This window comes from Idiotropiscis lumnitzeri, chromosome 14 (genome assembly GCF_059441095.1).
Source record: "Idiotropiscis lumnitzeri isolate Australia: NSW breed Sydney's pygmy pipehorse chromosome 14, RoL_Ilum_1.0, whole genome shotgun sequence".
In the NCBI taxonomy this organism is placed as follows: Eukaryota; Metazoa; Chordata; class Actinopteri; order Syngnathiformes; family Syngnathidae; genus Idiotropiscis; species Idiotropiscis lumnitzeri.
Window position 1 is genome coordinate 18,652,751 of NC_142404.1, and position 14,126 is coordinate 18,666,876.

Sequence of the window (14,126 nt, forward strand, 5' to 3'; positions counted from 1 at the left end):
GTACTCCAGTATGTCTCTGATGAAGAGATGCGGCTCGTGGAAGGAATTAATTTACCCAAAGACCTCCAATGCTGTTGGTGGCGCTGTTGCGCATTTTCATTAGTTTGACGATCAGCTCAGCGGGTCAAAGTTGAACCCACAGCGAAAACATGGTGGAACAGGGAAATATCCGCGTGGTTCACCGTGGTGGCAGTAAAATTAACTTTCGAACGCCTGTTGTCACAACCGACTCCAAGTAAGTGCATGTTGCTCCAACTTCTATCGCGGTCCGCGTGCGGAGGCGAACAACCATCACAGTTGTCAAGTATTACATTCATGCCGGGGCTAGCAATTAGCATTACACGTCTCTGTAAAACGCTTTGCGAAGGAGCGCAAAATAAATAACACGCATGTAATGTCCATATGTATGTTTAACAATTCAAAACTTCCCAAATGTCTTAATAACATGTCCCCGGCATAATTTGGTCAAAATAGCCCCAAGCATCGTGGGGGGAAAATGATATTTTGACAGTATATTTATTGTTATTGGCTCGTTTTTAGGGCGTTTGTGTCTCCTGCAGTGCACCAGCTTCCATCCATGTTTTTGTTAAAATACCCCAGCGATTACTACGTTTGTTACACTTTGGTCACTGCTACTTGTTCGCTGAAACAGGCTTGTTTTTTTTTAAGCCAACCCTGTCTCATGAAAGTAACATTGTAGAGTGAACATTTACAGACATTCCGTTCCATTCCATTGCTTTGCATTACCACTGGTCATCAGCGAAATACTGTTTGGTCACTACAGGTTCCTCCTGTGCGCCTCCGGCGAGTGTGTGAAGGTGTACAGCACGGCCACAGAGGAGTGTGTTCAGGAGCTGCAGGGACACACCGACCTGGTCACGGGTGTGTTGCTCAAGCCCTCAAACCACCTACAGGTATGATCAACAGTGACATATTGATTCAAAAGTCATTTTTGGCACATGTTATGCTTCCTTAGCAGTCCAACTTAGCCTTAAAACTGTTCTCGAGTGTCTTTTTAATACGTTTATATCAATATTTAATGAATTAACTCTGAAACTGAAACATTTCAAATGTGCAACTCTATGAAATGAACCATTTCCATGGAATATGTAAAGTGGAAAACCTACTACTGACCTGCAACAAAGCAGGAGACTTAAGATGCTGTTTGGATTATTAATTATTCATTATAATTGTGCAACTTGTGTTGTTGTTCCAGGTCTATTCTTGCTCTACAGATGGCACGGTCCGGGTCTGGGACTTTGCAGATGGTATCCTCATTAAGGTAGCGAAATGGAACCAGAAGACGTATATTTCGGGTCATCTTCTCTCAGAAGGAAAGAAATAGCCCCCTGACACAAGTTTCACCAACCTAAGTGTAATTGGGATGTCATCTCTTCAAGAACAGAATACACCCAAAAAGCCATTTGGGGAAATTGAACAGGAAATCTGCCATTTTGGTTTGCGGTAGCCTTTTGGGGAATTCCATCAGTAGTGCTTCCAACACCAGTTTTACAGATTGACACAAAATTCGATGTACTGTATTTGCAAAACTTTGTTAGCCAATTTTATTTATATGGCCATGGTCCGCCTTCAAATTTCATGAACCATTACAATGATAAAATGCAAAATAATTGACCCCCTGTTTTCTTGACTCTTGACTGATTTCTGTTCTCTTCCAGTCTTACTTTGTTGGACAGCCAATTTATGCCATCTACGCCTCTGCACACCACAAAGGAGTTGTCTTCATTGTCGTCCCTGACAAGGCAAAAGGTAGGCGATTCTTCAGATGCACAACATGTCTCCCTCACCAGCCGATAAAAAATAAATCGATAAATATAAAAATCCTTGCTCAGTAGCGCCCCCTGGAACATTAGAAAAAAACACAAGTTTCATTAATCGACATGACATGCGTTATGTAACTGGACGCATGAAAAATCTCGAACCCTTATTGGAAATTGAACAGGACCACAGACATGCACGCACACAGTCAGTACATTTCAGGTCTCTTTTTTTCACCACTAGAGTGTGCCAGAGACAAACCAACAATACAGTGAACTCATCACTGTTTGCGAGGCAGAAATGAGGTAAAAGGTCACAAGTTTGTGTTGTATGTGTGTGCACGTAGAACTGTTCCAACTCGTGGCGCTACATCTGCCTCAGAGTGGAGACCAGCAAGTGGAGAATCTCGAAACTTTGGACGTGCTATCAGACGTCAGCGCCAATCCAGAATCCATCGCCTTTGGCAGAGGGGTGTGTACGCTGCTTCTTTCAGACATTTTGAACGGCCACAAAAAGACACATCATGCATTTTAGTGAACTATTACAAGCAATTTCTAGGTGTATCAAAAACATGTGTGACTTGCTTTCATCAAAATACCATAAACATGAAGAATTATAAAACACTTGTAACTTGGGCGTGTAAAAGAAACATTTTATTAGACTTATCAAAGCAAAAAAAAAAAAACCCAAAAAGTGACATACTACATCACAGGCATGTAGAAAGCAAAAACAAAAATGGTGCATTTAATACAGGTGTGCAGACTTGTATGATCCATTGTCCAAAACTCTTTGTCGTCACAGGGGGAGTATGTTGCCTCCGTCAAGGGTTTGCGTTTGGTGGTCTTTTTCTTCAGGAAGCAGGAGGCATTCAGGTGAGCTACTTTTACTTAACTGTGTCATGATGAGCACCTCTTTGCGTGTCTACTGTCTGACTTTCTTTGCTGTGTTCTCAAAAGCTTTTCCCTGAAACAAGTCAGCAATAAGGGTGGCAACAACACTTTCACGTGCGTCACCTGTCACCCAACGGATGACGTCATTTCCACCGGGCACGAGGATGGGAAGATTCGCTTGTGGTGAGTCGCGTACGATTATAACGCTAATTTTGGTGTATAGATGGTTGTTTATGTTTTATTCATTTTTGTATTGCTCATCTAGGAGAAACTTCAACCACAAGAAGGAGTACACATATTCAACACTACACTGGCATCACAGCGCTGTCAACTCGCTGTGTTTCACTCCGGAAGGTACGCTGCATGACTCCTTCCACCCAGATCCATTTGCAGCAGGGATGTGATGTGCATTCTGGCGGCCCACGGGCCACACTCATATATATGAATATATATTTATGTGCGGCTTGGGTAATGGATGACCATTTATTACAATGTATTAAATAGGTGCAATACCATCATTCACCAGTAGATGGCATACATTACTGGGTTGCAAAGGCTGGATCTTTTTTACATGCACAAGAAATGTATTATGAAAAATAAAATGTACCCCAATCTACCTTGGTTCAATTAAAAAAAAAGAAGAAAAAAAACATATTGATGTATTTTGTCCATAATTAAAATGGCGTTTTGGTCAAACATCTGGGTAGGAAGTGGGTCGGCCTATCTGGTCCCTCAGTTGCGCTGATGAAAAATGGCGGCCCTTCGCCATAATTTTAGTTAATCATCCCTAATTTACAATATGTGTTTGGGAATTTTGAAATTTTTTATTTGTATTATTTTTCATGAGCAGGTACCAACCTGCTGAGTGGGGGTGTGGAGTCTGTGCTCGTCCAGTGGAAATACGGTCAGGAGAGCCGGCGGGACTTTCTTCCTCGACTCGGAGCCGCAATCACACACGTCACCGTCTCACCTGATGGCTCGCTGTTCTGCACCTCACACGCAGATAACAGTAAGACATTTTGCGTTTGGTCTTTAAAGTTGCTCTAATTATGTTGGACCGTTCAAAAGTCAAGCAAAATATTTCAGAAAGCGTGTTTAAAAGAAGTGTTCTTTCACTGACCTTTCTTTTTAAAACCTATTCATGAGTGTAAAGGATTGTTAGTCGTGGTTAACTGTGTGTTTTCCCCTTTTCCAGAAGTCACAATTATCGAGAGCCCCGTCAAAGTGTCTGCCGTCATTCAAGGCCTCGTCAATGGTGAGTAACTAACTGAAGAAGATGCATTGTTAATGGTGACTCCCAGTTGGACAGCAGACCATATTTTCCATTGAGATCAATTAGATTTGGCTTCAAGCAGCGATGAACGCCCCTTTTTATCATTCCTTATTCATGTCATAATAAAAGAAAAAAATCTTTAGCTTCACGCGTTGTTTGCATCTGTGCGCAGAAGAAAGCATCACCACAGACTTGATGGTGGACCCTCGCAGCAAAGCGCTTGTCCTGAACGGGAAGCCAGGCCACTTGCAGTTTTACTCCCTTCAAAGGGATAAGCTGCTTTTCAACGTAAGCATTTTCCGCAGTCGCTCGACCACTCATTCATTCACTCATAATTTGTCAGATTGTCTTCACGTCTTTTCTTCCTGTAGTTGGACATCGTGCAGCAAGAGTACATCCATGAGCTGGGATTGCAGCAGTTTGAAGTGGTGAGGGCTGCTTTCGATGACTCCGGAGATCGGCTGGCGACGGTTGAAGAGAGGAAACTGAAAGCTGCCGAGTTGGAGCTTCATTTGAAACTGTGGACATTTGACCAACAAACGCAAAGGTAACCCAATGACGTTCAGCACACAATTGCCTCCTTGGTCAAATTGGCGCCGCTGTTATGTTGCTCTCTCAGGTACAGCAATAATAATCCTGGGTCAAGATGATCCGCAAGTATGTTTTATTATGCCAATCTGTCACAAATTGCACAAATCCCAATAAACTTTAATAGTCATCATTAGTGTGTTATCTCTCTAAGCTAAGAGGAAAATCTTTTTCCGTGTACAACTTTGTGAAATTAAAAATCGAAAAGATAATCTCCGCTTTCCCTGAGTCAGTGTTAATTCGACATATTAATTAAACAAATTATAATGAATAGTTTTGAACTTAAAAATACTTTCAATTGTGTTTCTTATGAGTGACTGGGTCAATTTGACCCGACAGTGACACAAGAGGGTTAATAAGGGGAGCAGAAATGTGCAATTATTGCCTTATCATTTGCAGTTTTGTGCTGGACACAACCATCTCAGCCCCCCACGAGGCCAGGATTACGGCCATGTGCTTCGGCGCGGCCGCGGATCACCACAGCGCTCTACTGGTCTCAGCCAGTAAGGATGGACACTTCAAAGCCTGGCAGCAGACGGTGCCCCCCACCCACACGCAAGGTGAGATGGCCGGTCCAAAGTCTGAGGCATAACTCTTAGTGTAGTTACTACATCGTGTGGACGGGGCAAATTGACACAGAAAGATTATATCTTGCAAAAATATTGGAAATTAAAAAAAAAAAAAAAGACATTTTCTTTTTTGCTTCTATTAAAATGGGTTAATTTGACCCAGAACAGGAAGGTTCAATGTATTATAAATGGGTGCAAAACCTCCTTGGTACACCTTTGCCCGTCTATTACTTCCAATTTCAAGAAAGGGCAAGACAAGCGTTCACAGGAACAGCAAGTATGTGGGTCAGTTTGACCCGTACATGTTTTAATGATCCCAAATTGTCAGAACACGAAGAAATCCGATTTGAAATTGCTTATGTCATTCTGAACTCAGCTTACAACTTTGTGAAAATGTGACCTGCTCATTTGTTATTTGTTTTTAATATTAGAATGGGTCAATTTGACCCGCAGCAATCCGCAGGGGGTTAAGGATATTCAAAATGATTGCAAAGCCTCTTTTACGGCACCTTTACTCTCTTTTTACCGTTGGCTGCCAGCAACAGCAATAACATTCCTGGTCAATTTGACCCATTGATTGTTTAATAGGTACAAAATGTCATAACATAAAAAAAAAATGTCATCCTTTATTAACATATTAACGTTATGATACGCATTTTTTTTTTTTTTTTTTTTTATAAACAGGGCAGTTTGACCAGGCACATAACAGGAGAGTTTAACACACAAACAAGAAGCTTGGTTTTATGTCTTTTGGCTCCAATTTTCCATTACAAGATGTTGATTATCATTCTCAGCAAAATGATTGATCGTATTCTGCTGTTATCCATTTATGTTGATATTCTCTCTCTTGCTTTTTTCTCATGATGGGACTAACTGATCCAGACACAGGTCCAATGTGGGCGTGCGACTTTGTGGGCTCTTACCACAGCCTGGCGCCTCAGTGCTGCTGCTTCTCAGCCGACAGCTCCCTGCTCGCCGTCGGCTTCCAGGAGGTGGTGACTTTGTGGAGCCCGGCCAATTGGGAGCTCTTGACCACGTTGTCCCAGCCGCCGGGTGATATCAGGTCAGATTAAAAAAAAAAAAAAAATGTGGGTATGTTTATAGTTGAGTGTGGGAATTGTGCCCCAGATTGTTGCGTTGCCAGCTCGCTGCTGTCATGGCAACCAAAGGAGCCCTTGAGACATCACTGTGCTCAGTCGTAAATATGTTCCTGTTGTAGAGAGCCAGCCGACAACACGTCCATTACTATTCGCTTTTTAATAACGACGTGCCAACCGTTGCTTAACTCTTTCTCCACACCTGAAGCTGTTGGCATCACAGTCCATTAGTTTCAGAACCTCGGAGTTCAGTGTTTTCATCAGTAAGAGGTCTACTGTTGCATCTTTGACATGGTCAGGTCCTTTTTTTTTGGGGTCTCATGTCGGTTTGAATGATTCCTGGAATGAAGTCAAAAGTGACTTTTGGGAAATGAGTTATGAAGAGAGGTTATGAGGATTTCTTTTTCATTTCTGCCACTTTTCGATTATAAAACCAAACAACAACAACAATCAAATTAGCGCTGGACTAAATAAAACCGGTACTTGAAAAAGCACTTGGCGAAAAAAACCCTCAAATAATATGAAAGTTTCTTTTGAGATCTGCCAAGGATTTATTTCTTGAAGTAAGGAAGGGGAAAAAAATACTTTCCACTGTTTTGACAGCTGCCAGCAGCACCGTCTTGTATAATCACCGCCTGCCTATGGATGTGTTGAGCCGGCCGAATTGCTTGACCTCAGAAGCAACCGTCTCCTGACTCATTGTGAAACGCTCAAATATTGAATAATGCTGAGCTCAGCTGCTCGGCGCAGAGGCCCCAGCCTCGTGATGCACGAAGGGAGGTGCACACGTACCATTTTTAATTTTTTTTTCTTGTGTGTGTGTGTGAGTGAGTGAAGTCCATCAAACGGCAATCGCGAGTCTTGGCGTCAACATCACAAGCGCTTTGCTGAAATCAACAGGTGGTGTGTCGGCACAGCCAACTGACAGCGGTACCTCAAGCAGGTGGAAATGTAACCACCCAAAAAATTGCCTGCTAGCACATTTTCTTGCAATATAGGCCATTAAGTTCTCCAAAAAAAAAAAAAGTGCCGTGCGCAGCCATCTGGAAAGTCATGCGCTAAATCTAGCTGATGAGCATCCTTTGTTCGCACATCGTCCATCGAATAACAAAATCACCAAACACCCTTCTGCAACAGATAAGAATATTTTGTAGCTTTTCTGCCACAATCAACAACCACTTTATGGTGAAAATGAACAATGAACGTCTGTTGTAACTTTCTCAGAAGAAAATATCAAACAGACCTTTGCTGATTTTGAAAAATGCTCAATTTAGCCCCGATAATCAAGACACGTAGCCCGCCCGCTTTTGAGGTGCACAGGTTCTAACCCCTTGATTAGCTTGAGGTATTTTTTTTCAAATTTGGCATCTAATCATCTTTGTGGGTGTTCACGTCTGGCATGCGTGTTGAAAGCCTTCACGGCGTGGGTGAAAAAAAAACAAAACAAGATAATCCTTTAAAAAATGTGTGAAGCTGGCTTAGGAGTCTTAAATCACGCACCAAAAGAAACAAAAAAAAACTAACGGCACTTTTTCTCCTTTTTTTTCGACCAGGAATCTTTGTTTCGGCCGATTGAGCTGCTCCAAATACTTGCTGGGGACAACGACGAAGAACCTGCTCTGCTGTTGGAATCTCCTCACGTGCTCGCGTAAAGTTCTTATGACGATAAAGCACGTACGGTGTACGTACTGGACGGAATGTTGCTCATGGCGTTTGTTCCTGTCCTCTTTCTACTAGTGGAGTGGAGCACCTCCATGGACGTCAGCTTGCTCTTGTCTGACCCGCTGTCTGAGAACATGGCAGCGTTCTGCAGTCTGGACGAATCTACTGACTGTAAGCTTGAAATTTGTTAACCCCCGAGTTACATTTGTTGATTGACAGCCTGTTTAATTCTTTTTTTTTTTTTTAAATATATAATATGTCACTGTTGGGTGGAATCCTCATGCTATCAAATTACAACTTTACAAGAAGTTAAAAAAAAAAAAAAGCAGCTTGTTTGATGCTTTTTCTCAAGTTGTGGTATATCTTTTACGTCAAACATGATACCACCTAAAAAAAGTACATTCAATCGATTATTTAACGCTGGCGTTGATTAAGACACAAACACAATGCTGAGTATTTCAAAGTCTGCGATAAACGTGAAGTCCCCTCCGTTGAAAACATCACAAAAGCAAACGTCTGCCCGGCAACATATTCACAAACGGCTTCCTAAAGCTCAAAAGCAATGAGTGATGCAATAAATAAACCAACGAGCTAACTAACTAACTTAATTATCTCCGTGACGCACAATCAGGGAAGCAAGGAAGCGTTGCAAAGCTTAAGTTTAAACAAAGTAACCAACTTAATCCAGTGAATTTTAATATTTTCACTCATTGTCTAAAAAAAACAAAACACCCCGATGTTAAATTGAGGCGACAATTACGCCACACAGCTTCCGCAGAATGAGGAAACTGAAGTAACTTTGCAGCACTTTTCCATCAATTCTCAAATTTAAATTAAGTTCAAGCAAGTGCGGCAGCTTATTTATGTTTGTATTTGGACTCACGCTATTTTCACTATTTTAAAATAGCTAAAATTCAATAAAATCCATTTCTGGTCCAAGCTGACCTCTTTATTTTAAAAACGGGACCGTTGCCAGTTGGATGAATGTAATTCATTTCCTTCTTCTGCCCAGTGTTTGTTTTTAAGCCCTGCGAGCCACGGCCGCTGTTTTGCCAAAAGGCCGTGTGTACGGGAAAGGTGACCCGAGCCGCCTTCTCCCCGAGGGACGCCATGCTGGAAAGCTCCGACGAGAGCTGCCAATGGCTCAACCGATCTCAGCTGTACTTCCTCAGCCAGCGGAAGGTGGGCGGGCAAACACGATTTTCAGAGTGTGTTTATCTTTTACGTGAGGCTGTAATTGATTGAACGTGACACGTACTCTTGCTATGTAGGACCTCATGACGTTTATCACCAAGGCACAGGAGAAACAACTGATGGCTTCGAATAAACAGGTACAGTCTATATGGCGTTGGGTGTCTTTGGCAACAATACTGTAAACATTGATGTCCCTTTCACTGCATTTTATGGCAGTACAGCAGTGCAAGAACTCAGTAGTCATGTTTTTTTTTTTTTTGGAACACAAATGTTCATGGGCCTTTGTGGCCTGTGCAATCTCCTTAAAATGAATATATAATCATACAAATAGTATGAAGAAAAGAACAGACGCTTCATTAATTTTTTTTGTTCAACTGTTAACTTTGACCTGCAGTATGTTTTGTTTTTATTTTTATTATTTCTTTTCTCAATTTTAACAAAAAACGTGTGCGGTTGTATTAACCAAGTAAACAACAAAAAATGCCCCCCCCCCTCCTCTTTTTTCCTTTTTTTTTTTTTTTGCTGTTTTATTAAATATTTGTTCAAATTCTAACATCGTGTTACCTGGTTGCGCAACATTAATAAAATGTCCTCATTGAATTGAGCAAAAATGCAGACGATCCGTTCCTGTGTTGTTGATTAAACGTGCACCGGGTCATATTGACCCATTAGCATTTTGCCTGTCTTTTCAACCTCCCGAATTGATGTATTGATCATGTACATCCGATCTCTTCCTAGCTCGCCATTGACGACACCGTTGCCATGACGCCGTTCCACCTTTTGCTGGGCCAACAGCGGCAAGGAGGAGGCAATCTCGGCCAACCAGATCGTCCCCACGCCGCAGCGAGAGTGCAGGTTCCACAGGGATCCGCTTCCATGAAGGAGGTCGGCTTTGGAAGAACAATTAGGCGCAGGTGTCACAATACTCTGATTTGATTTGAATCTTTTTTGTTTTCCAGCTTCTACAGTCCCCCGCCCACGTCCTCCCTGCCGCCACGTTCCTCTGCTCCATGTTTGTGCAGTCGCTGCTCATCTCAATCACTGACTCCAGGTCAGTACACACACTCCCAACCCAGTACTTTGTTACTACACGAGTACTTGAGCATACAAGTTTATTTTTTTCCCCGCTAGAAGACGTCGACGTTTTTTTTTTTTCATTTTTCCCCAGGAAAAATAATTGAAATAAAAAGTATACATTTCATGTAACGTTACCACTAGCGAGTAACTTATCGTTACCACTAGCTAGTAAACCATCAGTTGTTAGTGTTAACTAGCAACTATAAGTTTAATGTTAGTGCTAGTTAGTGAATGTTTTATGTTGGCCCTAGCTAGTAATTATTTGTTAGCACCAGCTAGAAACTGGTAGATGTTAGCGCTAGCGAGTAACTTTTTTTTCTAGCAATAATTACTAACTGGTATTTGTTAGCTGTAGTACTTTTGCTTGTTACTACTTTCTTAGAATTGTTGGATGTTTGGAAATTTTAAATAGTTTTATCCAAATATTTCTACTCGGTAAAACAATCCTAAGCTTGGTCCAACACAATTTTTAAATGAAGGGGGGTGAGCTAACGCAGTTGTTTTCGTTTGTTGGCGCTCAGAAAATTGCACAAGCAGACCAAACAACTTCTGCAGTTTTTTTTTTCTCAAATGGGTCACGTTGCATGAAAAAATGTTTTTGGTGAAAAATGGCTGAGTCACGCTGAAGCCCCTTTTCATTGTTTTCATGCCCTTTAGTAAAACAAAAGAGGTCGAGGAGGAAATGGAGAGTGAGAAAGAGGAAGAGGACTCCTCCGACGAGGAGCAAGAAATGGAAACTGGCGCTGTTCGAGCCAAGCGGCCGTCGAAGGAAGCGAGCGAGGCGGCCGAGCCCGCTGCACAAGCGATGACGAGAGCGCAGGCCAGAGAAATGAGACGAGTGAAAAAAATGGAGCGCGGATGGCTGAGTGACCTCCTGGACCACTGAGCAAAAACGGAAAGATAACTTTCAAGTTACGGAATTGACATTTTTATTGGGACTATTTTACAATAAATGTGAGCAGCAGCTGTTGTCTCACAGGCTGAATTCACAAAAAGTTGACCATTTTTGTTCGACGCTTCCATTTTTAGCGAATTCCCTCACTGGTGCTCTTTTGCCAAAAATCATCCCGGCCACCAATTTGACCAATCTGAATGAAATTAGGTGGACATGTATTTCATAAAAGGACACATGAGAAAGTATCATTTGAGTGACCGCCGAAATTGAACGGCAGGTCTGCCATTTTGGTTTAAAGCAGCCGTTTTGGGGGAATGGAATTATTCTTTCTTGCATCACAATTTGCAGTAAAATGGCATTTTTTAATGTTCTGTGACATCATGATACAATAATTCTCTCAATAGCATCATTCTTTTCTTCGTTTAACAATACACTTTACAACAGCACGTGCCTCTTACTTGATATTTCTTGGAATTGTAAGGGGTCAATGTCTACAGACAAGAAGGCAAGATAAACATGGCAGATAAGTCCGTCTTCAGGTGGAAGTCTTTATTCTTTTAAAAAAAAAATGTAAGGCTTGAGAGCATGCTTGGATAAAGTTCTTTCCATATTTCATTGTGGCGAGGGAGGCTGCGAAGAAGACATTAAACTTGATGGTGACATCACAAGTCTTATTGGATGTGATACCGCGGCTGATTAGAGCGCACCAATTAAAAGCTTGCTCAATCAGGCAAAAAAAAAAGGTGAATGAGTCTACAGTACACCCATACAAAGTCCTCCGTCGTGGATTGAGAGAAAAATAGAAAAAAAATGTGAAGCTTACCAGCAGAGTGGTAGTTCACCGTCAATGAACAGCTGTGTGCAATAAGGAAATATAAGTTGAGCCACTTTGACCACCGGACAGAGAAGAGAAGCGTACCAAACCTTGACATTGTTAGATAGATACACGATTAAACTTGTAAATTATGCGGTGGATCATTTTGTTTTCTTGCTAGCCTCAACGACCTGCCAAGGAGGGAAATGAAAACTGCTGATGAAAGTCACATCTTATCTGAATCCGGGACCAAAACGTGATCTTATGAAACTGCAGTCTTAGGACTTTGAAAAGTGTTACTTAAGACAAAAAGACTTTTTTTTTTTTTTTTTTTTTTTTTTTTTTTTTTTTTGCTGCTGAGTCACACAGTGAGGCGGATACATATGCCACTTCGTGTCTCACAGTTTTGCAGGGGATACGATTACAAACAAATGAACAACAATGTAGTAGATAAACTGAGAAGTTTACATTTGGAGTTTTTTTTTTTTGATAGACATTGACTTTTATTGGAAATGCAGAATGAGGTTTAAATGGGTGGAGGCAGTACAAGAGCAATAAGCCAGCCAGTCCAGTTTTTTTTTTTTTAGGTTGAACATAAATTGTCATGCGAACAACATTGAAAATGTGAAACGAAAAAGGCTCGATGAGTTTACCTAATAAAACCAATTTCACTGAGTAACTGACATTCTAAATTTGCCAACATATTCAGTTTTGTTTTCGGTAATTTGCAGAAATTTCCAATTTGATAAATGTTTTCAAATTTCAAGATGCCAATAAGCATCCAATAAATTCAATTATCGGAATGTGACCTGTGGTGCAGCGGTGGCACTTTCCACAATTTAGTGTGCGTAATGAGGCGTGACAAATGACCAAAGAATTATAAAGCTTATCTTGATGCTCCAGATGCTCACTTTACGATTTAGTCCCTCGAGTAGATAGTTCACTGTTGCATTAAATGACAAACTAAACCTTTATGAGGTCATATTTCTCAGGTTCACTGTAGTCATTATGTATCAATTAACGTGTGTCAAAAACAAATTCATTCTGTCATACAAGTGGCTGGAAAACAGTTAAGGAAGCGGCCCATGATGTATGCAGTCCATAGTTAAAAATAAATAAATTGAAAACATTAATGCCATGCTCCATCTTCTCTGGCATCAAGAAAAATAATCATATTCTTCACATTTATGTCATATTATATCCTAGTGATGTATTTTTAGGTGAGAGTTTTTATCCCATTGGAATTCAGCCAGCCAGTTTTCAGAGTTGATAGACAGTTGCGATAGCCAATCAGAGCACCAGTTGGTTAGAGTTGAACCTAAAATGATGAACGGGTCTTGTGATTGGATACTCACTCGTGAGGGGGCAGCGCTATGCGCAGTCAACACACCGGAAAGTCATAACTGGCGACCTTTCGAAAATCTAAAATATACTCTTGCTTTTTTTTAACCACAATGGCCAAAGGAGGGAAAAGTGTGGATTTAATTCCGGATACACTTGATAGGCATTTTCAAGACCAACTTTTCAAGAGAAGCTAGGTTGTCCAACACCCAACTCAGTACTGAGTAAGTGTGTTTTTTGTATATTATTTGTCCAGCTATAAATTATGCTATTATAAAGGGGGATGTATTCAAGCGGGACTTCACTGAAGGCCTAGGTGTGAAATGTACAGCTCGTCACCGTTCAGATTTCAAACCAAAATGCCCAACTTCCTGTTCAAATTAAGGCATTGGTCGTGAAGCACCACCAAATTTCACTTCAGTTGGTGAAGTTAGTGACTTGGGCATTTTCACAAAGATACACAGTTAGCCTAAATGTAGTGTCTCGTCCTAATCTTATTAACCTCGAGACCTTTTCCCTTTAAATGCGTCCCTCCCGTTTTGATCAACACATCCACCCACCTTTCATGTAACTGCAGTGGAAGGCCTATTTTTAGGTATTTTCCCAAGTTTCCAGCTACATGAAAGGGAGTCATGTGAGCCGCCCTACTTACTACCAGTGACATCAAAATCCATTGCCCCCCCCCCAACACGCACACCTCAGACAGAAACTCTTACGCCACTTTGAACAAAAAGGATTCTGTGACAGGAGGAATGTGCAAGGCAGACTGCAAAGCCCAGAATCCCTTCAACACAATTCAGCACCGTATATAAAATACTCAACACCTCCTATAGAAATGAAGGTCCTTTATTTTAGATGCCTCTTGCATTACAAACAGTTCCCTCAATTTATGGAGTGATCCATTAAAAAAAAACAAAAAAACAACTAATTTCTCTGATTCAATGAAA

The 14,126-nt window shown here is 41.2% G+C and overlaps 1 protein-coding gene across 1 annotated transcript; it reads left to right on the forward strand.

Annotated features, from left to right (window-relative positions):
- The first annotated feature begins 7 nt into the window (after positions 1-7).
- wdr75 (WD repeat domain 75) lies at positions 8-11,470 on the forward strand. The gene is made up of 21 exons (XM_088314529.1): positions 8-235; positions 785-914; positions 1,217-1,282; positions 1,680-1,770; positions 2,126-2,250; positions 2,581-2,651; positions 2,736-2,852; positions 2,935-3,023; positions 3,520-3,678; positions 3,865-3,924; positions 4,115-4,230; positions 4,314-4,489; positions 4,930-5,090; positions 5,982-6,162; positions 7,750-7,844; positions 7,934-8,029; positions 8,871-9,040; positions 9,130-9,189; positions 9,791-9,937; positions 10,012-10,103; positions 10,787-11,470. Exons 1-21 carry the CDS (start codon positions 150-152, stop codon positions 11,013-11,015), a joined length of 2,517 nt encoding a protein of 838 aa, XP_088170655.1. The 5' UTR covers positions 8-149; the 3' UTR covers positions 11,016-11,470.
- Positions 11,471-14,126: the final 2,656 nt, after the last annotated feature.

Coding starts and splice junctions, on each gene's coding strand:
- wdr75 (XM_088314529.1), top strand. CDS start 150: ATGGTGGAACAGGGAAATATCCGCGTGGTTCACCGTGGTGGCAGTAAA. Junction 1,771..2,125: donor CGTCCCTGACAAGGCAAAAG/GTAGGCGATTCT, acceptor GTGTGCACGTAG/AACTGTTCCAACTCGTGGCG. Junction 3,679..3,864: donor CACCTCACACGCAGATAACA/GTAAGACATTTT, acceptor CCCCTTTTCCAG/AAGTCACAATTATCGAGAGC.